Raw genomic sequence first — 26,070 nt, forward strand, 5'->3', positions numbered from 1 at the left:
TGAAAAGATAAAACTAGGAAGGCAGTAAAAAGATCAGTGGCTGCCCATAGCTCAGGGTATGGGGGGTGATGAACAGGTGGAGATCAGGGGAGTGTCAGAGAGGTGAAGCCATTCTGTATGATACTGTAACAGTGGATACATGGTGTTAGAGTTATCACCCATAGAGCTATCTATAATAATCTATAATAATAAAAGCGTAATATGCTAATTAGACTGGATGTCCTTCCGGACGAAGCCAGGGTCCCAGGTGCCAGAGGGAAGCCCGGGTCCCGGGTGCCAGCAGCCGGGGGAAGGAAGGTCTACTCTTGCACAAATTTCATGCATTGGGTCTCTAGTATAACATAAAGAAAGATCAGACCAGAAAGGTTACACATGGACTTTAGGTAATAGTAATGTATCAATATTGGCTCATTAATTGTAACGAAGGCACCACACTAACACAGGATGTTAAATTGGGAGAAACTGGAGGAAGAAGGCATCTGGGAACTTTCTATACTCTCTGTCCCATTTTTCTGTAAATCCAAAACTGTTCTGAAAGTACTGTCCATGAATTAGAAAAAGAAAATGAAAAAAGACAGTAATAACTTTGTAAAGACACTTGATAAAAATCACTATGAAAAGGTTTGCATCAGCAAAAAGGACACATGACCCAGAGGGTTAGCAAAGAAAACCCGTTAAATAGTTAGGAAAGTGAAAGATGTACCGACTACTTCAAAACAAACTCTAGCTTTGAAGGGTTTAAAAATAAGGTGAAGATGGGTGAACCTGTGTATGGTAAGTGAATTATCCTATATAATAAAGAGGTAATATGCAAATTGACCATCACTCCAACACACAAGATGGCCGCCCCCATGTGGACACAAGATGGCCGCCACAAGATGGCTGGCAGGGGAGGGCAGTTGTGGGCGATCAGGCCAGCAGGGGAGGGCAGTTGGGAGGGACCAGGCCTGCAAGGGAGGGCAGTTGGGGGGGACCAGGCCTGCAGGGGAGGGCAGTTGGGGGGGATTAGGCCTGCAGGGGAAGGCAGTTGGGAGTGACCAGGCCAGGAAGGGAGGGCAGTTAGGGGTGACCAGGCCTGCAGGGGAGGGCAGTTAGGGGTGACTGGGCCAGCAGGGGAGGGCAGTTGGGGGGGGGGATTAGGCCTGCAGGGGAAGGCAGTTGGGAGTGACCAGGCCAGGAAGGGAGGGCAATTAGGGGTGACCAGGCCTGCAGGGGAGGGCAGTTGGGGGTGACAAGACCAACAGGGGAGGGCAGTTAGGGGTGACTGGGCCAGCAGGGGAGAGCAGTTGGGGGCGACCAGGCCTGCAGGGGAGGGCAGTTAGGAGTGACCAGGCTGGCAAGGGAGGAATGTTGGGGGTGACTGGGCCAGAAGGGGAGGGCAGTTGGGGGCGACCAGGCCGGCAGGGGAGGGCAGTTATGGGTGACCAGGCCGGCAAAGGAGGGCAGTTAGGGGCAACAGGGCTGGCAGGGAAGCAGTTAGGCGTCGATCAGGCTGGCAGGGGAGTGGTTAGGGGGTAATCAGGCAAGCAGGCAGGTGAGCAGTTGGGAGCCAGCAGTCCTGGATTGTGAGAGGGATGTCCGACTGCCTGTTTAGGCCCTATTCCACCAAGGTTGGGCCTAAATAGGCAGTCGGACATCCCTCGAGGGGTCCCAGATTGAAGAGGGTGCAGGCTGGGCTGAGGGACACCCTGCACCCCCCATGCACGAATTTTGTGCACCGGGCCTCTAGTATCTCAATAAAGCTGTTACCAAATATATATATATATATATACACATACATACACACACACACACACATATATACATATACATATACATGTATATGTATATATGTATATATATATATATAAATACACACACATATATATGTATATATGTATACACACACACACACATATATATATATATATATATATATATATATATATATATATATATATATATATGCATGGCCTCTAACTCAGTAGTTCTGTTTCTAAATATAAATTCCCCCCATAGGCACAGAAAGGCAAACGTAAGAACATTAATGCAGCATTATGTGTAATCCCCCAAACAAGGAAGTAACCTCAGTGCCCATCCAGTGTGGAGTACTGTCCATGAAAATACATATGCAGCGAAGCATAAAATGTGGGCCGATGAACACGGGCTCCACAAACACTGAATTCCAGAGAGGCAGAAAGGAAGCCATTCTGTAGGCGGACTCAGACGGATCTGTAGTCTTGAACTTTTTCCTGCCAGAACGTGTCCCAGGTGGAGTGAGGAGGAATTGAGGATCTGAGCTAGAGACCAGGAGGGCCTTGGGTTTTGTCCTTCTCTTGCTGCAAAATGGGGCCAAGTCACCTCCAGTCCCTAGACCTGAGCTCCACCTGAACAGGCCAGGCTTGCTCCCATCAGGAGGGAAGGAAGCAGCTGTTCCTGGCCCTGGAGCCTAAAGGTCATGGAGAGGAGTGCTACCCACAGGAGAGGATAGATGACTGACCTTGAGATGACCTCAAATCCCTAACTGGTACACAGCCTCAGCAATTCACATCTCACCTTCCACAGTCTGACCACAAGATCCCCCTGGCTCCTTCTGATCCCAGAATCCTAGGGCTCCCTGTTTCAGACCGCCTTGAATCCATCTCTCTTCCAACGGTTGAAGAAAAACCAAAACAACCAAAAGCAACTTGAACTTCAGTGTTCAGAAAGCAGTCTGCCGTGTGTCTCTTCATGCAAGCCTGCCAACAAGTCTATCAAGTGCCTAGGGCAGGTATGAACAGGGGAGGAAACTGAGGCAGGAAGGGTTAAGAGGCAGGCCAAAGAGAGCGGATTGTCACTGTAGAGCCAGTGAGCCAAATCCCCAGCCCATTGTCTGCCAGCACTTGCCCTCCAGCAGCCTCCTTTGCCCAGATGGGTGCAGTTGGTCCTTCTCAAATGTGACAATGACGACAATGGGCTGAGAAAACCACGCAGGCCCCACGGTCCCTGCCACGGTGCATTCCGATGTTGAGGCGCACTGGCTGAGCCGCAGGCCTGCTCCTCGCCCCTCCCCGCTGAGTCCTAACCAGCCAGAGATGACTCTCTGGTCCCATCTCACACTGACCTTCTTCCTCACCTGCTCCCTCACAACACACGGCCTCTCCCTTTCTCTGTCTAGAATGCTCTTCCCACCTGGACCAAGGCTACCCCAGTCACAGGATCTTATTTGGCACCATCTGCCCCTCCCAGAGAGCACTTCCTACACTTGAACTTTTCCATGTTTGTGTCTCTCTCCCCTGCAAGACTATAAGCTCCATGGAAACAGGCCCGGTCTGACTTTATTCACCATTCTATCCCCAAATACCTAGCCAGGGACGGTGTATGCGAGGCGGTGAGTCTGCAAATGCTGAGGCCTTTGTGTGACCGTGAGGGAGGAGTGTGCAGCTGATGGAAGACAGTTCCTCTTTGGCCCTAGAGGGGACCCCTCAACACTAAGGGCAGATCCAAGAGCAGGAGGTCAAGTCCCGCCTGCATGGCTCAGTGATGAGCAACGACCTATGAACCAGAAGGTCACGGTCCGATGCCCGGTCAGGTCACATGCCTGGGTTGTGGGCTTGATCCCTAGTGCGGAGCCTGCAGGAGGCAGCCAATTAGTGATTCTCTCTCATCGTTAATGTTTCTATATTTCTCTTCCTCACCCTTCTTCTCTGAAATCAATAAAAATATTTTTTTACAAAACAAAAACAAGAGCTGGAGGTCAAGAGGTGATGTTCTGGGTAGCAGTGCTAGAAACCTGCCCCAGCTCTGGATCGTGTTCACATCCCAGGAACTAACAATTCTCTTTCTCATCCAAGCCTGTCGGAGGTGAGTTTTCTGTCATTCATAAGCCAAAGCATCCTAATGGCACCTCTATGCCAAGACTGCAAGAGCCCAATATCAGCACAGTTTTGCACACGTCTGTCCTACTTCACCTAAGAGCTGGGTGCCAAAGAAGTACTTAATAATCTGTGTCCACCTCCCTGGTTCACACTCACTGCATCCTCGTTTACTCATTGACTCATTCAACAGATATCTGCAAACATGGCTTTCTAGGGCTGGGAACAGAGAAGTGAGCAAGCCAGATGAGGTCCTTGTTCTATGCAACTTACAGTTTTAGTAAGAGAAATGGGCAAACAAATAAATCAACAACCTAATTTTAGACAGTGCTAAGTTCTATGCAGATAATGAAGTAGTGAGGTGTCATAAAGAATGAGGGGGGAATTGGCTATGGAAGACCTCTGGGTTGAAAAGGACAAGGAGGGTTGAGCATCGACCTATGAACCAGGAGGCCATGGTTCAATTCCCAGTCAGGGCACATGACCAGGTTGTGGGCTCAATCCCCTGGGTAGGGCATGCAGGAGGCAGCCGATCAATGATTCTCTGTCATCGTTGATGTTTCTATCTTTCTCTCCCTCTCCCTTCCTCTCTGAAATCAATAAAAAATATCTTAAAAAGAAATGACAAGGAGGAGTCAGCCAAGCAAAGATGACAGAAGAACATTCCAGATAACAGGGGAAGCAATAACACGGGCTGAGGCGGAAGGAACGGATGTGTTTGAGGGGCCGAGGAAAGGCTGAGTGACTTAAGAGTCTGTGACCCTTCCAGGGAGGAACGGGACAAGATGAGGCCAGAGAAACGGGCAGGGACCAGATTATGTAGGAATCCTGCTTCCGAGGGTAGTCCGATGCCTGCGGGAACAGAGTCCTCATGTCTTTGAATCTCCCCATCCTTTAGGCCTTCTTACTTGGACGTACCGCGTGTGTCCGTAGAGGAGAGGACGACAGAATGAGGGACTCGGCTCCAGGACCAGTCTGTCCCCCTGCACGTCCCTTAACCAGTCCAGTCTTTAATTCTGTCATCCATCCATCAACCAACGGCCTGGCCTTGGAGGTCAGAAGAGACTCTTCCACCTACTGTTCTCTAATTCTTTTCCTTTGTGTGGTCTTTTTTAAAAAGAGACACATCAACAGAAAACATCAACCCGGCCCTAACAGAGAATTATCACTTAAGAATTACATTTTGAAAGCAAGCATTGCAAATGCCACGGGGCAAAGTCTGTCACTTGGGTCACACGCAAACCCCAAGTGTGGGTTTTAGAGACAGCTGTTCTGCTGGCCTCCCAGAATTCCAGACCGGTGACATGCAGCCATGGGTGCTTTCTGGGTAAGGTACACGACCCCCCTTAAAGCAGGGGCCACAGCCCTGAAGCCTCCTAGTGCCCCCACGACCCCCAGCCACACCTTCCTCCTGACCCCTGGTGATAGCCTTGCCCTCTTGACTGGCTACCCAGTTTGCACCAGGCTCCGGCCCACCTGGGGGCCTTTGTGACCCACTAGCAACGCGCGTCCGCCAGTGCTCAGACTGGCCAGTTCTTCCTTGTCATTTAGTTCTCAGGGCAAAGTCACCTCTTCGGAGCCTTCCAGCAACTAGCTGGGTGGCCTTAGGCTGGTCACTGGACTTCTCGGAGCTTTGGTGTCCTTTTATGCAAATGTGACTAAGCCCACACTCCACCCCCCACTCTGGGCAAACACTCGGGGCTTTTGTGAGGATGAAATGAAATAACCTATGAAGGCATCCCCTGTCCTACTGCTGGGCACCCAGCAGGCATCCACAATCAACGTTTTCACAATTGTCCTCTGGCCGGCCATCTCAGCCAGCTTCGACACTGACCTTGGGGCTGGGGCTTGAGTTCCTGGGGACCGTCACAGCGAAACCTTCAAGCCCCAAGAGGCTGTCCATGGAAATCTCGGCCCTTGCTGGTCATGCCTATTTTCCTGAGGAGGAATCTTGTCCTAAGAAGGGTATTTCCAAGAGCCCGCTCTTTGGTAAAGGGACCTGTGACCGACCAGCCAGCATTCAAGAAGCAGGTGCCACCAAACCTCCCAAAAAAAGTCACTTCCAGAAGCAGCCCTTGTAAGAGAGGATGCTAGAGGAATCTCCACCCCGGCTAGGGGGACTGGGATGAATGGGCTCAAGAATTCTGACCCTCGGCTGACCCCAGGCACGGTCTAGTAGCAGCAAGCTCACTTTCTCTGCAGTGACATAGCCACCAACAGCTGTGGGATGTCACACACAGGGCTGCTTGGGGCTAACGTTACCCCTCCTCCACCCCGAGGGGAAAGAAAGCACATGTTTGAGTCCCTACTTTTCTTCCTGCTTTGCTTATGAGGAGCAAATGGCGACAAGATATAGGATACGCGGCTGTGTTTGCCACCCAAACGCACAGAACATAATTTTATACGAAGCTACACCCGCTTAATTGTGATGCATTAAGTATTATGTTCATTGTTTCTGCAACTGGGTAGGAATGAATAATTTATTTCAGACAAAGGAAACTCTTGAATATGAAATGCCTCATCTTTTAAAATTACAATTTGGAAGACAAGAATGAAAAAATGCCCATCGTCAGTGAACCTTACACTGCTAATGGGAAACAATGCCTCCACTGTTCCTACTTTGTTTGCAAACATTACTTTTTCCCCCCTGGTAAACAAAATTTAATACAACGTTCTTGAGAATCATCGGGAAAGAAAAACACTGGGTTTCCACCACGCTCACAGCTGCTCAACACAGGGCTGGCGCCTCCAACACGCATGTTCTGTGCGGGGTGAACACCCTTTCCTCTCCCTCCAGTGTTCCTGGGCTCACCTGGAACCCACTCCCCAGATCCCTGCACCCCAGTCTCTGCCACCTCCTTCCAGAGCTTTCTTTCTGGCACCCAAGTTCCCTCCGCCTCCCCGTCTCCTGCCTCTCCCTCCACGGTACTTCCCTCTGCTCTGCTTTCTCTCTGGTCCTCCATCATCTCCCCAGCAACCAGCACAGTGCCGGGCACGGAGTACCTCTCAGGGAATGTGACGACTGGCTATTGTTTGAGAAGATGATCAATGTTTTGGACTGAATTACATTGGAGGTTGTCATTTCCTGCATGGCTATTAGTGTCTCTCTCTCTCTCTCTCTCTCTCTCTCTCTCTCTCTCTCTCTCTCTTTTTCTCTCTCCCTCTCTCCTTCACTCAGCAGAAGAGACCTCACCCACTCAATCCACTGTTCCTATGTCATGCTAATACCTTGGGAGAGGAGGAAGGAGGAAGTCTGGGTATTTAAACGGAGGAGACTGGCAGTCTCTCACCTACCATTTACTGAGATTTGTCGTGTTCTCTTTCTAAGTGTTGCCACCAGGAACCTCATGAATGGGACACTATTATTATCCCCATTTACAGACAGAGGAGCTAGAGCAGAGGAACTCTTCGGCCCTGCCGCACCGCTGGAATGTGGAACTCAAATCTGCGCGTGTTGAACCCCCAAGATTTGCTCTTTACCACAACTATTCCGTTTTTCATCATTTCCTAGGCTCACCAGGACCTCAGCCTCGGCCCCTCCCAGGCCCCACCCCCACCTCTGGAATGACCGCAAGTAGGAGGGTTGCCTGGCTCTGGGTGTGTTCCTGCCCAAGCCCAGCTGCAGCCCTAAAGGGCAGCACCTCTTCTTCCCACCCCACCCCCACAATGTCATTACAGCACTGTCATAAACACACCCGGACTCCAGGGCACACAGAGAGGGTCCGGGGACTCAAGGGCACACAGAGAGGGTCCGGGGACTCCTCAGGCACCGGCTCTGGGAGTTGCAGTCATTCCTGGCTGCCATCCCAACAGCCTCCCTCTCAGCCCTCCCTCCCCAGCGCGCCCTGGGGTTAGCGGGCATCTCTTTCAATTAAGACAACTCCCTGCATTTAGAATCTTGGAGTCTTTATTCAGACACTCTCCTGCAAAATGTTCTGAAGCGAGTTGGAGATTTGGCAGAGAAAACTCCCAAGTGAGACACGGGACCGGGGCGCTGGAAGAATGAAATAGAACCGAGAAAATAAGTGAAGAAACAAGCCCCTCCAGGTCCACAGGGAGGGTGGGTAGGGCCATCCCTCCAGGCCAGGAGGACACTCACACTTGCCTGAGTGACTGTCCCCAAGTCAAAAAGCAGAGCCCATCCTGAGTCCAGGACAGAGGGCAGACCTGGGGTTGGGGTTGGGGTTGGGGCAATGCAGAAAGGCAGGTGGGGAGCCAAGACTGTCCACATTCCCACCGCCCACCAGGGGAGGTCTCCTTTCACCAGCCAGGTCGTTCAATGTGTAAGGGGCCCCACTGAACAATTTTCAGCAATACCCGTTCTCTTACCACAAGCCAAACTGTCTTTCTCCTACCACTCGCATTAAGACCCTTCGCGACTTGGCTCCAGACCACTCTGCCTCCTGCTGGCACCTCTCTGCTCCTCTGTCACCTGCTTTGCCCGTGCCCACCCACCTCCCCAGGACCACCCTGTGAGCCCCGGGCTGCCTCCGGGCCTCCTGCTCCTCTGCCCACCCATCGCTAGCACCTAAATGGGGGCCTTTGTACACTTGGTGTTTTCACCCTGAAGCCTTGAGGAGGTAATTCTGGGAGTGAAGAAGGTGAACTTGACCTACACTTGCTCCAAGTCCACCAGGAGCTGAGGCAAACAGCATGGGGCTCCTAGCCTCATTGTTATTTCCCCAGAAGGTCCTTCTCTGATGAGGTTTCTCACCCACAATAGGCCATCTCTGGTCTAGAGGCATCCAGAGGCCCTGAGTATGCTGTTGTGACACAAAACTGTATTACGTTGAACCAAATGAAATTTCTGCTAGTTCACTCTGCAAAAAAATGGCCATTTCATATGATTCAACCTAAAATATTTAAGCAATGCTGAAGTAAAGTAACCAGGATCCTTCTCTGGTTCTGCTGAGACGAAGGCCAAGCCCTGGCGCGTGGCAAACCTGCCCATCTCGTCTCCCACCGCGGCTGGTGCCTAGTGCTCCAGCCATAGCAAGGAGCTTATTACTAGCACCTTGGACTCTTGGTGCCTTTGCTCATGCTGTTGCCTCTGCCTGCCTGAAATGCCCTCCCCCCATCTCTACTTACCAAACTCCTATCCATTCCTCAAAACCCAAAGTCCCCTTCAGCAAGCCTTCTCTGACCCACAGCTCCATCTCATCAGTTACTCCCTTCTTGGGGCTACATCTGAGTGGTGTAAGGAATTCTATTCATTCACTTCCCACTTTGCATCATAATTTTGTTCATTCATACCTATCCCTAAACCAAAGAGAGAATCCTTGGAAGGCAATGGTAAGGTCCTATTTATCTCTGAGTCACAGGTTTCCCACTGAGCTCCCAGCTCTCAGTAAATATCTGATGAGTGCATTTGGCAGAAATATCATTATAGCACACTGAAAAATGTTGAAACTGATAGAGAAAATGACCAATTCTCTACATTCTGAAATAAATGCATATATCATACACACTGAGTGGCCAGATTATTATGATCTCTGAATGCATAATAATCTGGCCACTCAGTGTGTGTGTGTGTGTGTATATGTGTGTGTGTGTGTGTGTGTATATATATATATATATATGAGGCCCAGTGCATGAATTCATGCATGGGTGGGGTCCAGCCAGCCTGGCCAGGGGGAGGGGATATGGGCGGTTGGCTGGTCTGCCTGCTGGTCGAACTCCTGGTCGAGGGGACAATCTGCATATTAGCCTTTTATTATATAGGATATACACTGAGTGGCCAGATTATTATGCATTCAGAGATCATAATAATCTGGCCACTCAGTGTATATTATATGTAATATGATTTCTATAAAGTGTCCCAAAAATATGTATACACACACTTTGCATCATTATAAAGGCGATGTTTATCAAAATACATTTCATTTTCAAAACTGAGCTATCAGCTATTATATCTGTTTTGGTATATATATTTTGGGGACACCCAATGTCTATCCCTCAGTAAAATGCTTAGCAATCCTCCATGCAGGTTGTGCAGTTAACTTTCATGGACTCTCTCCTGTTATGTCCGTGTAAATGGGTTCTGCAGCCCCATCTCCCGAATAACAATGGACTTCTGCCATTCCGACCTGTGTCCTGGACCTCAGTTTCCTTATCTATCAAATGGGGCTACGAGTACCTACTCTGCAACAAGGTTGACACAAGTGATTACCTACAAACACCTAGCTCGCTGCTTCTCACAGCTGTTGCAACATTGCTTCTCGTTCTCTTGAGGTCTCATGGAGATAGCAACTGGGGATAGGTTTAGCGTTTCAGCCTGGTCACTCCTTTTTCCATTCCAATGCCACTTGCCATTCATACCTAAGCACGCAAGACAATAATGGGATTCCACGGAGGACTGGCCGGAATTCACTGATCTCCTGGTATGGCCTTCAAGAGTGTATCTGAAACGCCTATAACAGGGATCAATGAAACATTTCATAAACACGGGCTTTAAGAAACCTGCTGGCCTGTTCCTACACAGAATGGAATCAATACTCATTTTCATACATTATTAACTGTACACAAGACGATCATGGGCCAAGGGCGGCATGATGCTTCTCAGACCATTCGGAGGGGCGTGAAGGGAAGTGGCGGCAGCAAGGTGGAAGCCGAATGAATAGCGCATTAGGTCGCCTCAAAGTGGAACTGAACTGCGTATTCCTTACCTTACCACCGGGTAATGCTATTTATATGGCACCGGGACCAAAAACACGGCCCCAGGCATTTCGCTCTACTTTAGAAGCCTTCCATCTCACACGGAAATGAAAAGAAGATACAACCCAGAAGTTGCTTCTCTGGTTAATATTTCTGCAGTCTTGCAAGAATGCTTTTAACACTGTGCATGGTCGAGATTTTGGTCGTCAATTAGGAATGCGTCAGAATGCAGGGGTAAATATTAAAATAATCGATATTGGCATGTATTTCAACTCCAAAGGCACTTCGTCAAATAGGGACTCGGGTGGAAGACAGGGGAGAAGAAACTAGGAATGAGAAGGGAGCGAAGGGACTGGGTATCTGATCCTTAAATAAACGAGCCCGCTTTGGGTTTAACATCTCAGCCAGGAACAGTAGAAAGTGCACAGGCTTTGGAGATGCAGGAACGAGCTGTGAATCTGAACTCTTCCACTTACCAGCTGTGTGGCCCCGAGGAAGTTGCTCAACCTCTCTGAGCTCAGGTTTCCACCTTGGAAATAGGAAGTGAGTCCTAGCTCTTAGCGGTGGCTGGGGACCCAAAGGAAATAATGCCCAGGAACAGGCTGCCCAGGGCGGGCACTCAGCAGGGGCTCCCAAGGGTTTTCCTCTCCCCACACTTACCTCCCCTTTAAAGAGGGCGCAGGTTTGGAGATCACTGAGCTCTGGACGGATAGGCAGAGTCCCAGAGGGACCTGCGGTTTGACCAAAAATAGGCCATTTGACCAAATGATTAAAAGTCTGTCATATGCTAATGCTTGAACGGGGCGGACCTTGGGCCAATTTAGTAGGAGTAAATTGCAATTGATTTTCGAAGAAATTGCTTGTTCTCTTGCCTTTCCTCAGCTGTGTCACACTCTCACACACAGCTGCCTTTGTCACAGCCAGAACCATCTGAGACACGTGACAAGGAAGACCTTTTTGAGGCAAAATGTTGAATAATATAGACATCCACACTCACACACACTATAAATCCATGCATACGCGAGCAGGCAGATACACAAATGTATCCATCTCTGTGTGTATACATGTTTATACCGATGTTCAGAGGGCTCGGTTTTAGAAATAATTCTGCACCACTGTGGTATCCTGCGGTAGGTTTTGCAAATCCCTCTGTGGTTGGAGAGATCTCCTGAGTCGCTTTTATTTTTGCAACAACCTAACTCTTTGAATAAAGATCATAAAACAGCACACCCCCTAAAATCCCTCCATGCACTCCCCGCCTTGTCTACAGGAGTCCCTGGATATGAAAATGGTTAAAAGATCACAGGAGATAAAAAATCATATAAGAATAAAGGTTAACAATAGCCGCCTTCATCCCTAATTTCTGATATGGTGATAGGCCCTCTCAGAACATTAATTAGAAAGGAAGGAGAGATGAAAGAAATGCCCAGGGGACATAATAAATTAGCCCCTTATGCAAATCACCCATTCGTTTTCATCACTGACCCAGCTAGTTGAGTCTCTAAATTATGGGAAGTGGTTAGCTTCTTTAACAAAAATTCCAGATAAAGGATTGATTTTTTTTTTTTAATCGGAGGGCTAGGGGGGGCTTAAAGCAACAAATAAGTTCTCATTTTCCTTGCAGGAAACTCTGAAAGGAGCCAAAAGATATGAAACCCAACGTTCCAGCCACTGGTTTCTGTTGCCAAACAAAGACTTGTTAATTAACCCTTGGAAACAATTCCAAAACAATGGACACGGGCCCCATAACTATCGTCGATGGCTGTGGTTCTCCCCCTAACTGTGTACAAACAACGTGTGGCATCCTAAAGGGGGCACAGACCTGAACAGGTAAAGGACCATTGAAAAGAGGTGGGGGAAATGCCAGGATATGGAGTTTCAAGTACCAACTTAAAAACACACACACCTAATTTTACTTGTCATCACTGTCCTAGACAATTTATGTTCTCCCGTCCTGGAAATGTATGGAATTGTTTCCTTATCAGTCAAAGACGGGGATTGGACTAGAATGACCTCCAAAAGTCCCGCTGCAGCTCCAATCCACTGATTTTTATTTATTTGTAAAACAAACACGGCACTTCCGACCATTTAATTTGTTTAAAATACAATCTTATGACAGGCATTTTGTCTACTCCTGGCTGTGTTTTTCTCCTTCCTACTCTGTTCTCCATTTCCCTATTTCTTATTTTGTTTTATCTTCTTCCCTGTATTCAAATGAGATGCTATAAATATATCCTGGTTCAGAGTAAGGTATATATTTAATAGATCATGGTTTACAAATGTTATTATAGTATGGTAACTAAAAATGCCAAGATCGCAAGTTTCTTTGGTCTGAAGAAGATGCTAGAAAGAAAAACAGTAAGTCTCAGAATCATCCAAAGTTCACCAAGCAGGCCCTTGGAGAAGGAAGGAAAATAGGTTAAAGACGAGTCCTGTCCCCTGCCCCTTTTTTAAATAAAAGGATGCCCCTCAGGAAGGGCAGACACTGGCCCAAGGTCACCCTGCTGGTTAGAGGGGAAAGCTGCAAACCTGACTCTTGGACCAGTGCTCTTTGGATCAAACAATCCTGATTTGATACTTTCTCTTGAGAATTTGGTACTATATCCCAGAGAACAACAACAACAACAAAGCACATCCTTTGGAAAGAATAAGCTTCGACAGCACAAAATTAAGAGATGGCAGAAAGCAATACTTCAGAAGACTAAGGAGAAGAAATGAGGACAGACATATTGGCTATAAATAATTCTGAGCCTTGTAACAATCTTTAGTTCATACGATTACTTGTCACTCACTGGTGTTTTATGTCCCCTCTCCTGGTAACGGGGCCTACAGTCACTCTATGCAAAATGTTTGGCTGTCTCTACCTTCACAGCCTCCACTGGGGCACTGAGGCCTTCGCCATGAGGACTGAGATACTGGGATGAGCTGCTGCTTTATTCATCCAACTTCACGAGGCTGACAGTGCATCATCGTATTAAAATTGGCCTTTGGGAAGTGGCCAGTGTCACAAGAAGACAGAAGATTCCTCGGGTCATCAGGTAGGTAATCAGGAAATATGTGTGGAATATGACCCCATTTTTATTTAAAAAAAGAAAGTATTGGGGGGATGAGGACAAATATGTGACACCTTAATCAATAAAGAAATTAAAAAATAATAATAATAAAAAAATAAAAAAAGAAAGTATATACACACACACACACACACACACACACACATTCATATATAGGAAAAAATCTAAAAGGCTCATATCAACCTGTTTACAGCGATTATCTTTGGGAACTGGCACTGTAGGTGATTTCAATTCATTTTCCTTTTTGACCTGTTTGTAATATCTTATTGTTCCACAATAAGAATGGATTGCTGAGGGGCGGGAGAGGGAGAGAATAAAAACCAAAAGTAGTGGCCTGTGAAAGTGAAATGTCCGCGTCCTCAGCCCAGCCCGTGGAGACGGAAGCAGCGCCCAGCTGTGCGGCATGCCCTTCTCCGGGAGCCGTAATTCTTCCTGCTCCGAGGGGCGTTGGAGAGAGATTTATGGGGAGAGGTCAGGAGAATGGGAATCAGTCAAGCTGAGAAGGGAAGGCTGATCACAGGAATCCTTAAGCACAGGAAGAGCTCCCACCCCGTGACCACCGGCTACGGCCAACTCACCTCCGACCGAAGAGCACAAGGAGGGGCCCCGAAGGAACAGGGGGGTTCTGAGCAGCGGGGAGACCGTCCACCAAGGGGAATTAAGACTCCAACTGGGTCCTGAAGCCTCCGATCTTTCCTCCAGGGCCCATTGGACAGAGGGTAGGTTTTTCATTTCTTGTCCCAGGTGGGTTATGAGTGGCCTCCCTAAAGCTTGGCGACTGCTATCCTTTTTAGGACAGAGAATCATTGTTCCAAGATCAGGGAATATGGTTTGCTGAAGAGAGTCCCAGTCTTGGAGTCAGGAGCAAGTCAATGGCAAACATGGCATTGGCACAGCATTAAAAAATGACCAAGACTGCCCTAGCCAGTTTGGCTCAATGGATAGAGCGTCGGCCTGCAGACTGAAAGGTCTCACGTTCGATTCTGGTCAAGGGCATGTACCTTGGTTGCGGGCACATCCCCAGTAGGAGGTGTGCAGGAGGCAGCTGATGGATGTTTCTCTTTCATCGATGATTCTAACTCTCTATCCCTCTCCCTTCCTCTCTGTAAAAAAAGCAATAAAATATATATATTTTTTAAAATGACCAAGACTTATCAAGGACCAACTATGTTCCAGGCATTAGTCTATGTATTTTACATGCTGCATCTTTAATGCAACAAGAACCTATAAGGTAGGAGTTACCAACAGCACATTTGACATCTGAGGAGCCTGAGGCACAGTAAATGCAAATGACCTTTGCAAAGTGAGAGCTCAGAGGCACCCAGGTGGATGGAACTCCAGAGCGTATGTTCTTTGTCCAGCACCAGCAGGTACACAGCTGGAGAGCCACGAAGCGGCCGAGACCACTGTTGGGACAGCAGCTGGTCAACCCAGCTTGTTTGGACACAGGGTGGCTGGAGTGCGACCGAAGATCAATTAATAGAGAAATCTAGGAAGACTGAAGCCAAGTCACCAAGCTGCTAGGATAAGACCTGCCAATGAGGTGGCCAGGTGGGACTGGGAGAAACTACACACAGAGAGGACAGTAAGAAGGCCAGGGCAGAGTTCAAGTGAGAGATAAGACAGGAATGGAGAGAGGGCAGGTAATTTCAGTGGGACTTAGCGATGGGTCCAGTTTTACGCATGAGATGGTAGAGGGGGGTGGAGATGACACCAACGCTTATCACTTAGACAGATAATGCCATTCTGTAAGACAGGAGACGGGGGAAGGAAGGGTGTTCGGAGAAAAGGGGAGAGATGATGAGATCCATTGTGGATGTGCTGCGTTTGGAGTAACTGAGATACATCCAGATGAAGTCATCCAGGACTCAGCTGGAAATAACTGGTGTAGAGCCCAAGAGAGGTTGAAATAGGAGGGAAAACTCTAAGTCAGTGGCCGGCAAACTCATTAGTCAACAGAGCCAAATATCAACAGTACAACCATTGAAATTTCTTTTGAGAGCTGAAAACCGACTTCTGCGCATGGGCCACGAAGTTTCAATCGCACTGTACGACGTGGTATTTTGTGGAAGAGCCACACTCAAGGGGCCAAAGAGCCGCATGTGGCTCGCGAGCCGCAGTTTGCCGACCACTGCTCTAAGTCACGGGTGTAAGTGGAGATTGAGGTCCTAGGAATGGATAAAATTTGTCCAGAGGATACGCAGAACAGAAAGGAGCCAACAATGACCTCCTCTAAGGAGCGACATGTCCTAGCAAACATCTTGGAGGCCACCCTCTAGCAGTGTGGCCCTGGCCAAGTTGCTTCTCCTCTCTGAGCTTCATTCTGTAAAAGCAGGGGTCACAGCAGGCCCTTCTCCTCTGATATTCAAACAGCCATGGCTAATGGGATGCCTGCTCAGGGCCAGGAAGGATGCTCCATGCTGAGAAGACGCCCGGCATAATGTGCATGTCCTCGGCTTTGTAGTGGGAAAGGCAGACACATAAATAAGCCCTCTCCATATGCCGTGATTACCAGCTACCATAAAGGCAAGAGCAAAATGCAGCATGCAAGAGTGCTGAGTGGAAGTGCCTGTCAGGGAGAATTGCAGTGTGGCCCTCAGAGATGAAATCTGATCTTGGTCTTGAAGAACGAAGAGAGACTTCCCAAACAGAGACAAAGCCATGCGCAAAGGTGCAAGAAAGTGAATGCACATGAAGTCCCTGGGGAATGGATTGCTCAGTGAGCGTCAGTGGGGGGGAGGTGGTGGGGCCAAGCTGGCGTGCTAAGGGGTGTACCATATGCCAGCAGAGATAACAGGAAAGATAATTAGCTATCTCAGAGAGCTGAGTGGAAAGGAAAGGGCCACCATACACCCCTAGCAGCTGGTATTTACAAACCCTTCTCTGTCATCATGATTTGACAAGACCGCCGATGACCTCATAAGGCTCCTCTTCAACATGTAAAAAACTTTAAGAAAGTCTTTTTCAATAGTGACATAAATATGATGGAACATTATAACAGAGATGCTACGTGTGGCTAATTACTCGTAGCATCATTCAGAAAATAAAAGGAGCCAGATTCAAAACAGAGTTTAGAGGCTTCTCATCCTAGAGCAAACCATTCCTTGGGAACCGATCTCAAGATGCTCAGGCTTCCTGGGAAGGTCTAAGCCACGCCCAGGACTTGGGAGGAAATAATGACAGAGCCAGAGAGCTGGAACTTTGTCTTCCATCAAATCAGATTGAGGCTGTTCAGATCCTAACATCACTCTTTCCCCGGGACCTATCCAACTTGATTCTTGTTTGCAATTCCACCAACTTCGATTATATCCTAAGAAGGTCTGGCATCTCTTGACTCTTCTCTACAAAATCCAACCTCCCGATCGATACTTTCAAACCTCAAAGCCCTCCTTTCTGCTGGCTGCCCGTGGAGGTGCTTACATCCTCCCCCTCTGATCCTCTCATCCTCAGGCTTCCCTTGGCACCCCCCTCTACTTTCAAATCGCTATTTACTTCTTGCTGTTTCTTGAACTTTCGTGAAGAAGAAAATGCAAGGCAGAATGAAGGTTAAAGAGCTGAGAGTCATGGCTGCTGGAGACGTAGACGGGAAACACCTGTGGCGGCTCCTCGGCGCGCCCTCTCTTGGCCCTCGAGACACTTGTCTGGGCTCTCTCTCCTCCAACACCCTCTTGCACTAGCTCACTTCTTCCTTTGTGCACTCCCTCTCACTGCCTGATTCTTCATGTCCGAGATCCCTAAAAACCACACCGGCATCAACCCACAGTCCAGGCACCTCCTAGGGCCCTTTAAAGTGCCTGAGAGGCAGAGATTTGAAGATGGCAGCGCGCAGGTAAACACCTGTACTTGCTGCCTCCCACAACTACATCAGAATTACAACTAAAATACAGAACAACCATCAGCCAGAACCGTTGGAAAGCTGGCTGAATGGAAGCCCCACAACTAGAGAAGTAAAGAAGAAAGCACACTGAGACTGGTAGGAGGTGAGGAGGCACGGAACGGGCTAGTCCAGCACCCACATGGAGCCGCTTTTTTAATCGGGAGGGAGATGGTCTCTGCGGAGGCCGCCTGAAGGAGCAAGGGGACCCAGCCCCACACCAGACCCCCAGCCCAGGGTCCCAGAGCTGGGAAAAGAAGTCCCTACGGGCAGTAAGAACTACGGGCTGTAAAAACCAGTGCAGATTGGAGCTCACAGACACAGAGGCTGCTGGAGACCCAGCTGCTCCTCTTAAAAGGCCGGCACCACGAACTGAACTTACAAGGTTCCGCTTCCTCTGAGCTCCAGCACCAGGACGAGGCTCTGGGGAACACAGACACACACAAGGAGGTACTGGATTGTCTGGCATCAGGGCAGGAACTCGGGGGCAGCTTTCTCCCAGGTCTCACAGGGCTGACTGGCAGCCATTTATGGTTGCTCTGCCCTGGTGATTCCCCAATACCCAGCCTCATCCAGTTTACAATCCCACCCAAGCTGTGTATAGCGGCTTTTGCATTTAAATGGCCTGTGCTTGCTCAGGCTAAAACCTGTAAAACAAGCTGCACCTGGGTCAGGGAGCCCAAAACCTATCAATAAAAGGTCCAAGACGCAGCACCAGCACCAGCCTGCCTTGCTTCATAGCTGGGCCTCATCTGGGCACTTCCAAAACTGATACAAAGAGGAGGAATCTGCAGATCCCTCTGTAGCTCCTGCTGGTTGGCCCCAGACAGTGGCTGACTTTGCACCTCCCTGGAGACCCAAGAGCCAGTATACCCAGTGTTCAGTGTCAGACCATACCAGATTACAGCTCTACACACCCATAAGCGACCCACTCAAGGAGCAGATTCAGTGAGCACCAAAGCCCCACTGAAGCAAGTCCTGCTCCATGGGGGTGTCTCCTGCACAGCAGCTCTCCCACTGTAGTCACAGATGGTCCTCACAGCCAATTAGTCTAGAGGTCAATTCCTCCCAGTGACACCAACAGCAATCAAGTCTCAACGACAACAAGACTGTGCTCACAGCCCACAAAGGGGTGCACCTAGAGCTCCCAGCTCAGGTGACTGGGGAGGCTGACCCACTGGGCCCTATAGGACACCTAGCACACAAGGCCACTCTACCAACTCAAGGAGACATGGCAGCTCTACCCAATACATAGAAACAAACACAGGGAAGCAACCAAAATACAGAGACAAAGAAACATGTCACAGATGAAAGAAATGGAAGAAAGCAAAATACTGGATATAGAGTTCAAAACCACGGTTATAAGGTTACTCAATAATTTTCTAGAAACCTCAAAAAAAAAAGGAAAAGGACCAGTCAGAAATTAAGTATACACTGACTGAAATAAAGAATAATATACAGGAATTCAACAGTAGAGTAGAGGATTCTGAGAATCAAATCAATGATTTGCAATAAGAGGAAGCAAAAAACACCCAACCAGAAGAGCAAAAAGAAAAAATAATCCAAAAATATGAAGATAGTGTAAGGAGCCTCTGGGACAACTTCAAGTGTACCAACATTCACATTATGGGGTGCCAGAAGAAGAGAGAGAGCAAGTATTGAAAACCTATTTGAAGAAATAATGACAGAAAACTTTCCCTACCTGTTGAAAGAAATAGACTTACAAGTCCAGGAAGCACAGAGAGTCCCAAATAAGAGGAACCCAAGAAGACCACACCAAGACACATCATAATTAAAATGCCAAGGGCTAAAGACAAAGAGAGAATCTTAAAAGCAGCAAGAGAAAAGCAGTTAGTTCTCTACAAGGGAATACCCATATGACTGTCAGCTGATTTCTCAACAGAAACTATGCAGGCCAAAAGGGAGTGGCAAGAAATATTCAAAGTGATGAATAGCAAGAACCTATAACCAAGATTACTCAACAAGCTATCATTTAGAATTGAAGGTCCGATAAAGAGCTTCACAGATAAGAAAAAGCTAAAGGAGTCATCACCACCAAGACAGTATTATATAAAATGTTGAAGGGTAGTCTTTAAGAGGAAGAAAAAGAAAAAGATAAAAAATATGAACAACAAAATGGCAACAAATACATACCTATCAACAATTGAATCTAAAAATCAAAATAAATGAGTAAGAAATCTAATGACCAGAAACTGGTGAATAAAATAGAATCAGAGGCAATGAAATGGAACGATTCTCAGAGGGAAGGGAGGGTGTGGGAAGAGATTAAACTAAGATCTTATAGGCATATATGCATTACCTATGGACACAGACAATAGGGTGGTGAAGGCCTGGGGTGGGGTGGGAACTGGGTGGAGAGAGGCATTGCGGGGGGGGGGGGGGGGGGAGAGGGACATCTGTAATAATCTCAACAATAAAGATTTTTTTTTTTTTAAAGTGCCTGAGAGGCCAAATGCTTCTGCTATTCCATTGCCACAAGAGTGGTCTCCCCAATCTCCCACCACAGTTCTCCCTGACTAGGCTGCCTCATTTCCCTTCTGCAGCTCAGGCTTCGGAACAGATGACAGTTTGACCTCCATATGGCCTTTTAACTGGTGATCAAGTAAACAATGGCGAAGTTGAGTGTGGGTTTTGAGGAGTCGAAAGAAAATGGAAACTCAAGAACGTCAAACATGTCTTGCTCGGTGAGAGGTTCAGCTCACGCTTAATGTATGTGGATAAACATCCTCTTCACATTGGGCAGGGAAAACCAAATATGGAAACTCTGCCGGCTGCCATATCTGCAAAAGGCAGAGGCCCTGCTGTCCTGGTTTCCTCCGAGAGGTTTTCAAGACAGAAGAGATGTTCTAGAAACTCAGATTCAAGCCAGGAAAAGCAACATTTATCATCCTGCTCCTCTGTCCTTCTCCATCCTACCAACGCCAAGCTGGGTAATATGCATTATTCAATGTCTTAAGCCCTCTCAGGGCTCCATTTGGCTGTCCTATACCCACTTAAAGCCCAAAGTCACTGTCAGAAGTCAAAGCTCATTAATGCTGGAACCTAAATTCAATGCCCTTGAGATATAAAATGTAGTTCTAGACAAAGCCTTCCGGGCTCTGATTAATTCATCATGACTTCTGGGTGCTCACCGGACAGGTCTCACACTCAGGATCACATCTGCTATGAAAAGACAGTTGGTGGAGGGAGGTAATCCAAAAACGAATGAGTAAAACTTGGTCGGGGCAGAAGAATCTCCTGTACTCATCAAAGAAATGCAGATGAACCAGTGGTATCTGAGAAGGACCCAGCCACTTGGAGTGTGTCATGAAGACAAGGACTGAAAAGGCAATGCAAGAGCACAGTGGAGACATTCTAGACGTGGCCTTGATCTTCCCTCAGAATCATGGACTGTTAGGACTGGAGATTATTCACTCCTGTGGCCTCATTATACCAAGAGAAGAGAGATCCAGTGAGGGAAAATGAGTCTGTTGAAGTCCCATAGCAGTTCTGAAATTATAACCCAAATGGCCCTTCCTCCTTACCCCCTTCTTTCCTCTCACTGTCCATGGGAAGGTCCATATCCTTCCAGGCATCAGTACAAAGACTGAGAGGTAACACATCCATGGGGTAGACAGCAGGCAAAAGGCACTGCTCTTCAAAAGCACTAGGAAGGCCCTGGTTTGTGCTGCTCAGTGGTTAGAGTGTCAGCCCGTGCACCGAAGAGTCATGGGTTCAATTCCCAGTCAAGGTCACATACCTGAGGTACAGGTTCAAACCCCGGCCCCAGGTCAGAGCATCTGCAGGAGGCAATGTCTCTCTCACATCGATGTTTCTCTCTCTCACATCGATGTTTCTCTCCTCTCTCTCTCTCTCTCTCTCTCTCTCTCTCTCTCTCTCTCCCTCCCTCCCTCCCTCCCTCCCTCCCTCCTTCCTTCCCCCTCCTTCCCTTCTACTCTCTCTTAAAAAAAAAAACAATGGAAAAACTATCCTCAGGAGAGGATTAACAAAACAAAACAAAACAAACAAACAAAAAAAAAAAACACTAGGAAGGCCAAGTTCACTTCTGGTATCCCATCTACCACAACCCATCCTAGTTCCTACAGATCTGATCCCATAAGAGCCCAGATGGTCACAAACACCTGTCCTGTCTGGGCCAAGGGGACAGAGAGCATTAGTAGGGATTTAGAGTGAAAATTTTTGGCATTCTCCAGGATAATCCATGAATGCCTGATACTAAACTTGTACCCATATATCTTATCCCAAAACACACACACACACACACACACACACACACACACACACACACACACACACTTTTCCTCTGAACCAAAGAAAAGACAGAATAATCAGAATAATGTAGAGGAGTCCTTCGAAAGATTCATGAGCTTCTGAAGCACCAAGCCCAGAGATCTTCTTGAAATGCAAATTATGATTCAGTAGATCTGGGATAGAGCGCAAGATTCCACCCTTTTAACCACCTCCCAGGTGACTCTGGGGCTGGTTCTGAGGCCCACACACTGAGTAGCTAGGGGCAGACATTCCACAATCTTGGAACCAAACAAATCTGGGTTTAAATTCTGGTTCCTCCACTTAGGAGCTTTGTGATTCTTGGACTGGGTTTCCTAACTTCACACTGCCTCAACCGCCTCATCTCTAAAATGGAAACAAGAATACCTAAGAAACACTTGATGATGATTACATAAGGTAATGATGTGAAGATTTTAACAGTGCCTGGCATAGTATAATAAGGGCTTGATAAATGTCAGTTGCTGGCTGCCTCTAAGATTCATGAAGGCAGGGACAACATCTGCCTGGCTCCCTGCCAAAACCCCAATGGCTAGGACATAGTAGGTGCTCAATGGATGCTTGTGAATGAGTAAATGTATCTCCAATACACCCACACCCGAGCTCAATATTTACACACTCCCGTGGTTATGGCTTTCTGTACGGAAACAAAAAGCATAGAACACCAGACCACTCTCACCAGTAACAAACCATCTTCCCATAGAATCAAATTCAACACTAACCACCAGGCATAACCACTGAAAACATATCATTTGTGATGGCTCTATGTATACTTGAGAAAATGCCTTCACCGTAAACAAATACAGACAACATCAGTCAGAAGTCTGTACATCACGAAGGGAGATTACTGCCTCGCTCATTATTTATGCGGTTGTCTGAATGCAGATGTTATAACAACTTAATTCTAAATGTAGGTTGATTTCCAAGCCAAACGTAGAATTGCAAGGACAGATAAAATAAGCCCTGGGAAGCAAGGCTACTTTGTAAAGGGCCACCGGGGCAGTAATACAGGATCTCACATATGTACACACACTGGCTCGGGAAAAATTAGAAACAAAAGAACTGTTAACAAATGGTAGAGCTTAATCTTCTAAAGCAAAGGCAGACAAATGAATAAATCCAAAATTCTTCAACAAGCTCAGATGATCTTCAGACATCTCATAGAGTAAGTGGCATCATTTAAACAGATCCCATTTCAGGGAGGCACTGTGTCTGATCCATAAAGAAGAGAATACTATTGCCACCTACAGACAGAACCCGCGTTCCCTTTGCAGGAGTCGGCCAATGGTATTTTAGTGTGGGGGCGAAAAAAAATTCAACCAAGTCACCTCCCTCCAACCTCTTCCAAACCACCACACCACATTACTTCATTTAGAATTACTTTTCAAGCCATACAATCATGTCTAGTCATTCTGCCTCTTCATTATCATCATCCTATTTCTAATTTCCCAGAAACACTGCGCCATTCAACCACCTCCTCACACACTCTCTGAGAGCCAAAGAGAATGCAGGCCAATGGATTTCACGCAGGCAAGGGCCCCAGAGTAGAAGTCGAAGTCTGCTTACCAGGTATGAAGGGGACCACCCGGAATATATCAGACAACCTGCTGTTGACTGGTTCGTATGGGGAATCTTCGAGCAGATCATTTCCTAAAAACAACAGGAAGACTGGGCTCAGATCTGGAGCACAGACATATCCCAGGCCGTTGTTTTTTTTGTGACTGAATCTGAATTCTAATTATGTTATGATTGTGTAACAAAAGGATGCTGAAACTTTCAAAGACTTCAAATGCCTCTCTTTGGCTCTGCTTTGTTTTTTTTCATTCCCTCTGCCTTTGTTGTCCTCGCTCTCCCCAGAGTGCCATGAAAACACTGAAGAGCAACCCAGCCTGATTTTGCCAGAACACTCTCCCACTTCTGCAAAGGAATGAAACCGGAGAGGAAGAAACCGGTGATGTCACGTGCCCTACTCGCCTCCAGGAGCCAATGGAAGACAGGTGACTCAAAGGAGGCCCCCCATTCATTCCTTTGCTCCAGAAACATGGCATGTGGTCAGAAAGCGAGTACCCTAGCTATTCAACAGTCAGTCTTGGAAACTGGTTTTCACCGGTAGGTTCTGGAGGGAAGTGGTAGCTGATAGGTCAATTCTGTTTATTACAAATTTCGGATGTGAAGTCTCCGTGGAGAATGAACGCACGGGATGTCTGCGTTAGATTTACAAACACGAGCCACATCTATCAAAGTGGGTGTCTGTGGGCCTTTCCCTCTCCGAGCCACATCCATGTTAACCGAGGTTGAACCACACCAGCTGGCTCAAGACTCAACTAATCTAAGATGACAAATGGTTTTCCCCACATCAGCCTTTGATCAGTTTGAAGGGGGAAGGGGGAGGGTAAAGATAGAATAGATTCTGCTGGACCTTTAACACTTAATTCTTTCTCTTATGTCAGAATAGACGGAAGGACAGAATAAAGGGAGGGGGGGGGCAACTCCAGGGAGGAGCTGCAGGGCAAGTCTGAATAATTATTCTGTGAAGCCAACTCTCCTTACAGACAAGTGGCCAGTCCCTAGGGTGGCCTTTAATGGGGTCCCTCCTACTCGCAGCTCTGACCAGGTTTCAAAGAGGTCAGCGGGGTCCCCGGGGGTCCCCCTCACCCCATTATGGGTTTTCCAACAACCAGGCCCCAACAACACAGCTGGGCAGGCAGCAAACACCAGCGGCTGCAGTCCCCCAGGGCCAAGGAACGGTCCTCACTCTGCAGCTGGGAGAAGGGCAGGAGGGATGAGGTCAGCCAGACCCCGGCGAGGGGCCCGCCGGCCTGGGTGGGTGGGGGGGGAGGGCAGGACGGTGGGCGCGTACCCTGCAGGCTCTGGTACATGCTCCAGTAGATGCGCAGGCAGTTCTTCTCCTTCTTCATGCCCCGCTTGCAGCGGCAGTTGTAGAGCGACTTCTGCTTGAGGGCCTCCATGGCGCTGCGGCACTCGTCCTTGGCCTCCAGGCCGGATGTCAGGCTGAAGTTGGTCTCCTTGCCCGCCACGCACTGCCTCAGCGTGCGGTACTTGGTGCTGCAGCTCTGCTCCTTCAGGCACTGGTCGCTGGCTTTCACGCAGTCCAGGCGGTCCCCGCCGCTCACCTCCGCCGACAGCAGCACGTCTGGGGTGCAGGGGAGGGAGCGTGAGCGCGGCTCTGCACGGACCGAGGTCCCAGCCCCGGGCCCCGGGCCCCGGGAGGGCGCGGCCCCCAGGAGGGCGCGTGCTGGGCTAGGCTTCTGGGGCGCCCTGCGTAGGGAGCCAACCCGCCCCCCGCTACACCCGGGAACCCATTTTCCCGCCCTGGGACCTCCTGTTGCCTGGGTCTCCCCCCACCCCAACCCGCCCTCCCAAGACCCGGAGGCTTTGCAGGCTTTTCGGGGTGTGCCCGAGAGCCTCAGCAGCTCAGCGCGCGTGCCGGCCCCGCAGCCCCGGGGCAGACCTGCCCGAGCCCGGGCTCCAGCCCGCTCGCCCGGTCCGACTCGCCTGGAGCCAGGGGAGGAGAGCGGCGGGCTGGGCGAGGGGCGCGCGGCAGGCACCCCGGGTCCGCGGCCCGCCCGGTGGGGAGCACGGGGATGCTTGCTACTCGGGGAAAAGTTTTCCCTTCCAAGTTTGTCTCCTGGCCCAATGCACGCCTCCACCCCACCTGCCCGCCGCACCCCTGCGAGCTCCCCGGGACTGTCACGGGGTGCCGGGTCCCAGGCGGGAGGGCACCCCTTTATTCCCCCCCAGGCCAGGTCATTGAAAACCACAGAAAATCCGAACCAAGCACGAGAAGCTGCGGGCCAGTGCGCGTGGACACCGCCTCCCCAGCCTGAGGTGCCGAAGATTCCAGGTTCCCCTTCCCCAAAACGGAACTTGGTCCCCCCCCGCACCCACCCACCCACCGCACCCGGCGCCGCGAGGACTCCCGGGAGAGACTCCGAGGGTCAGAATGCCAGCCGCAGCCTCGACTTACCCAGAAGCGGCAGCGCGAAGTACAGAGTCGCCAGGAACATGGTGCCGGCGCGCGGCTGGTCCCACTTCGCCAAAAATGCCGACCCGCCGCCGGTCTGGCGAGGGAGCTCAGCAGGCAGCGGTCCCCGGACGCCCGAAGTTCAGCTCCATCCAGGGGAGAGCGCACTCCCGCCCGTCTGCCGCCGCTGCCGCGGGCGACTCAGCTCCGCGCGGGCGCCGGGGGGCCGGCGAGGGCGGGGGGCGGCTCCGCTCTCAGGGGCTCGGGTCCGCCCCGGCCTGGAGGGGAGAGCGCGCTTTGAAATGAGCCCGGAGCTGTCTCCGGAGCCTCCGCCTGCCCCTCTGC

At 49.2% G+C, this 26,070-nt stretch overlaps 1 protein-coding gene across 1 annotated transcript in view; it reads right to left on the minus strand.

Annotated features, from left to right (window-relative positions):
* GFRA1 (GDNF family receptor alpha 1) overlaps positions 1-25,848 on the minus strand; it is a 181,419-nt gene extending 155,571 nt beyond the window's left edge. The window contains exons 1-3 of the mRNA XM_079794066.1: positions 25,729-25,848; positions 24,601-24,894; positions 23,307-23,390 (exon numbers count right to left, since the gene is read on the minus strand). Of these exons, the coding sequence (XP_079650192.1) occupies positions 23,307-23,390; positions 24,601-24,894; positions 25,729-25,768 (418 nt within the window). The 5' untranslated portion in view covers positions 25,769-25,848. The remainder of the gene's footprint in view (positions 1-23,306; positions 23,391-24,600; positions 24,895-25,728) is intronic.
* Positions 25,849-26,070: the final 222 nt, after the last annotated feature.

Source organism: Cnephaeus nilssonii, assembly GCF_951640355.1.
Source record: "Cnephaeus nilssonii genome assembly, chromosome: 16".
NCBI lineage: Eukaryota > Metazoa > Chordata > Mammalia > Chiroptera > Vespertilionidae > Cnephaeus > Cnephaeus nilssonii.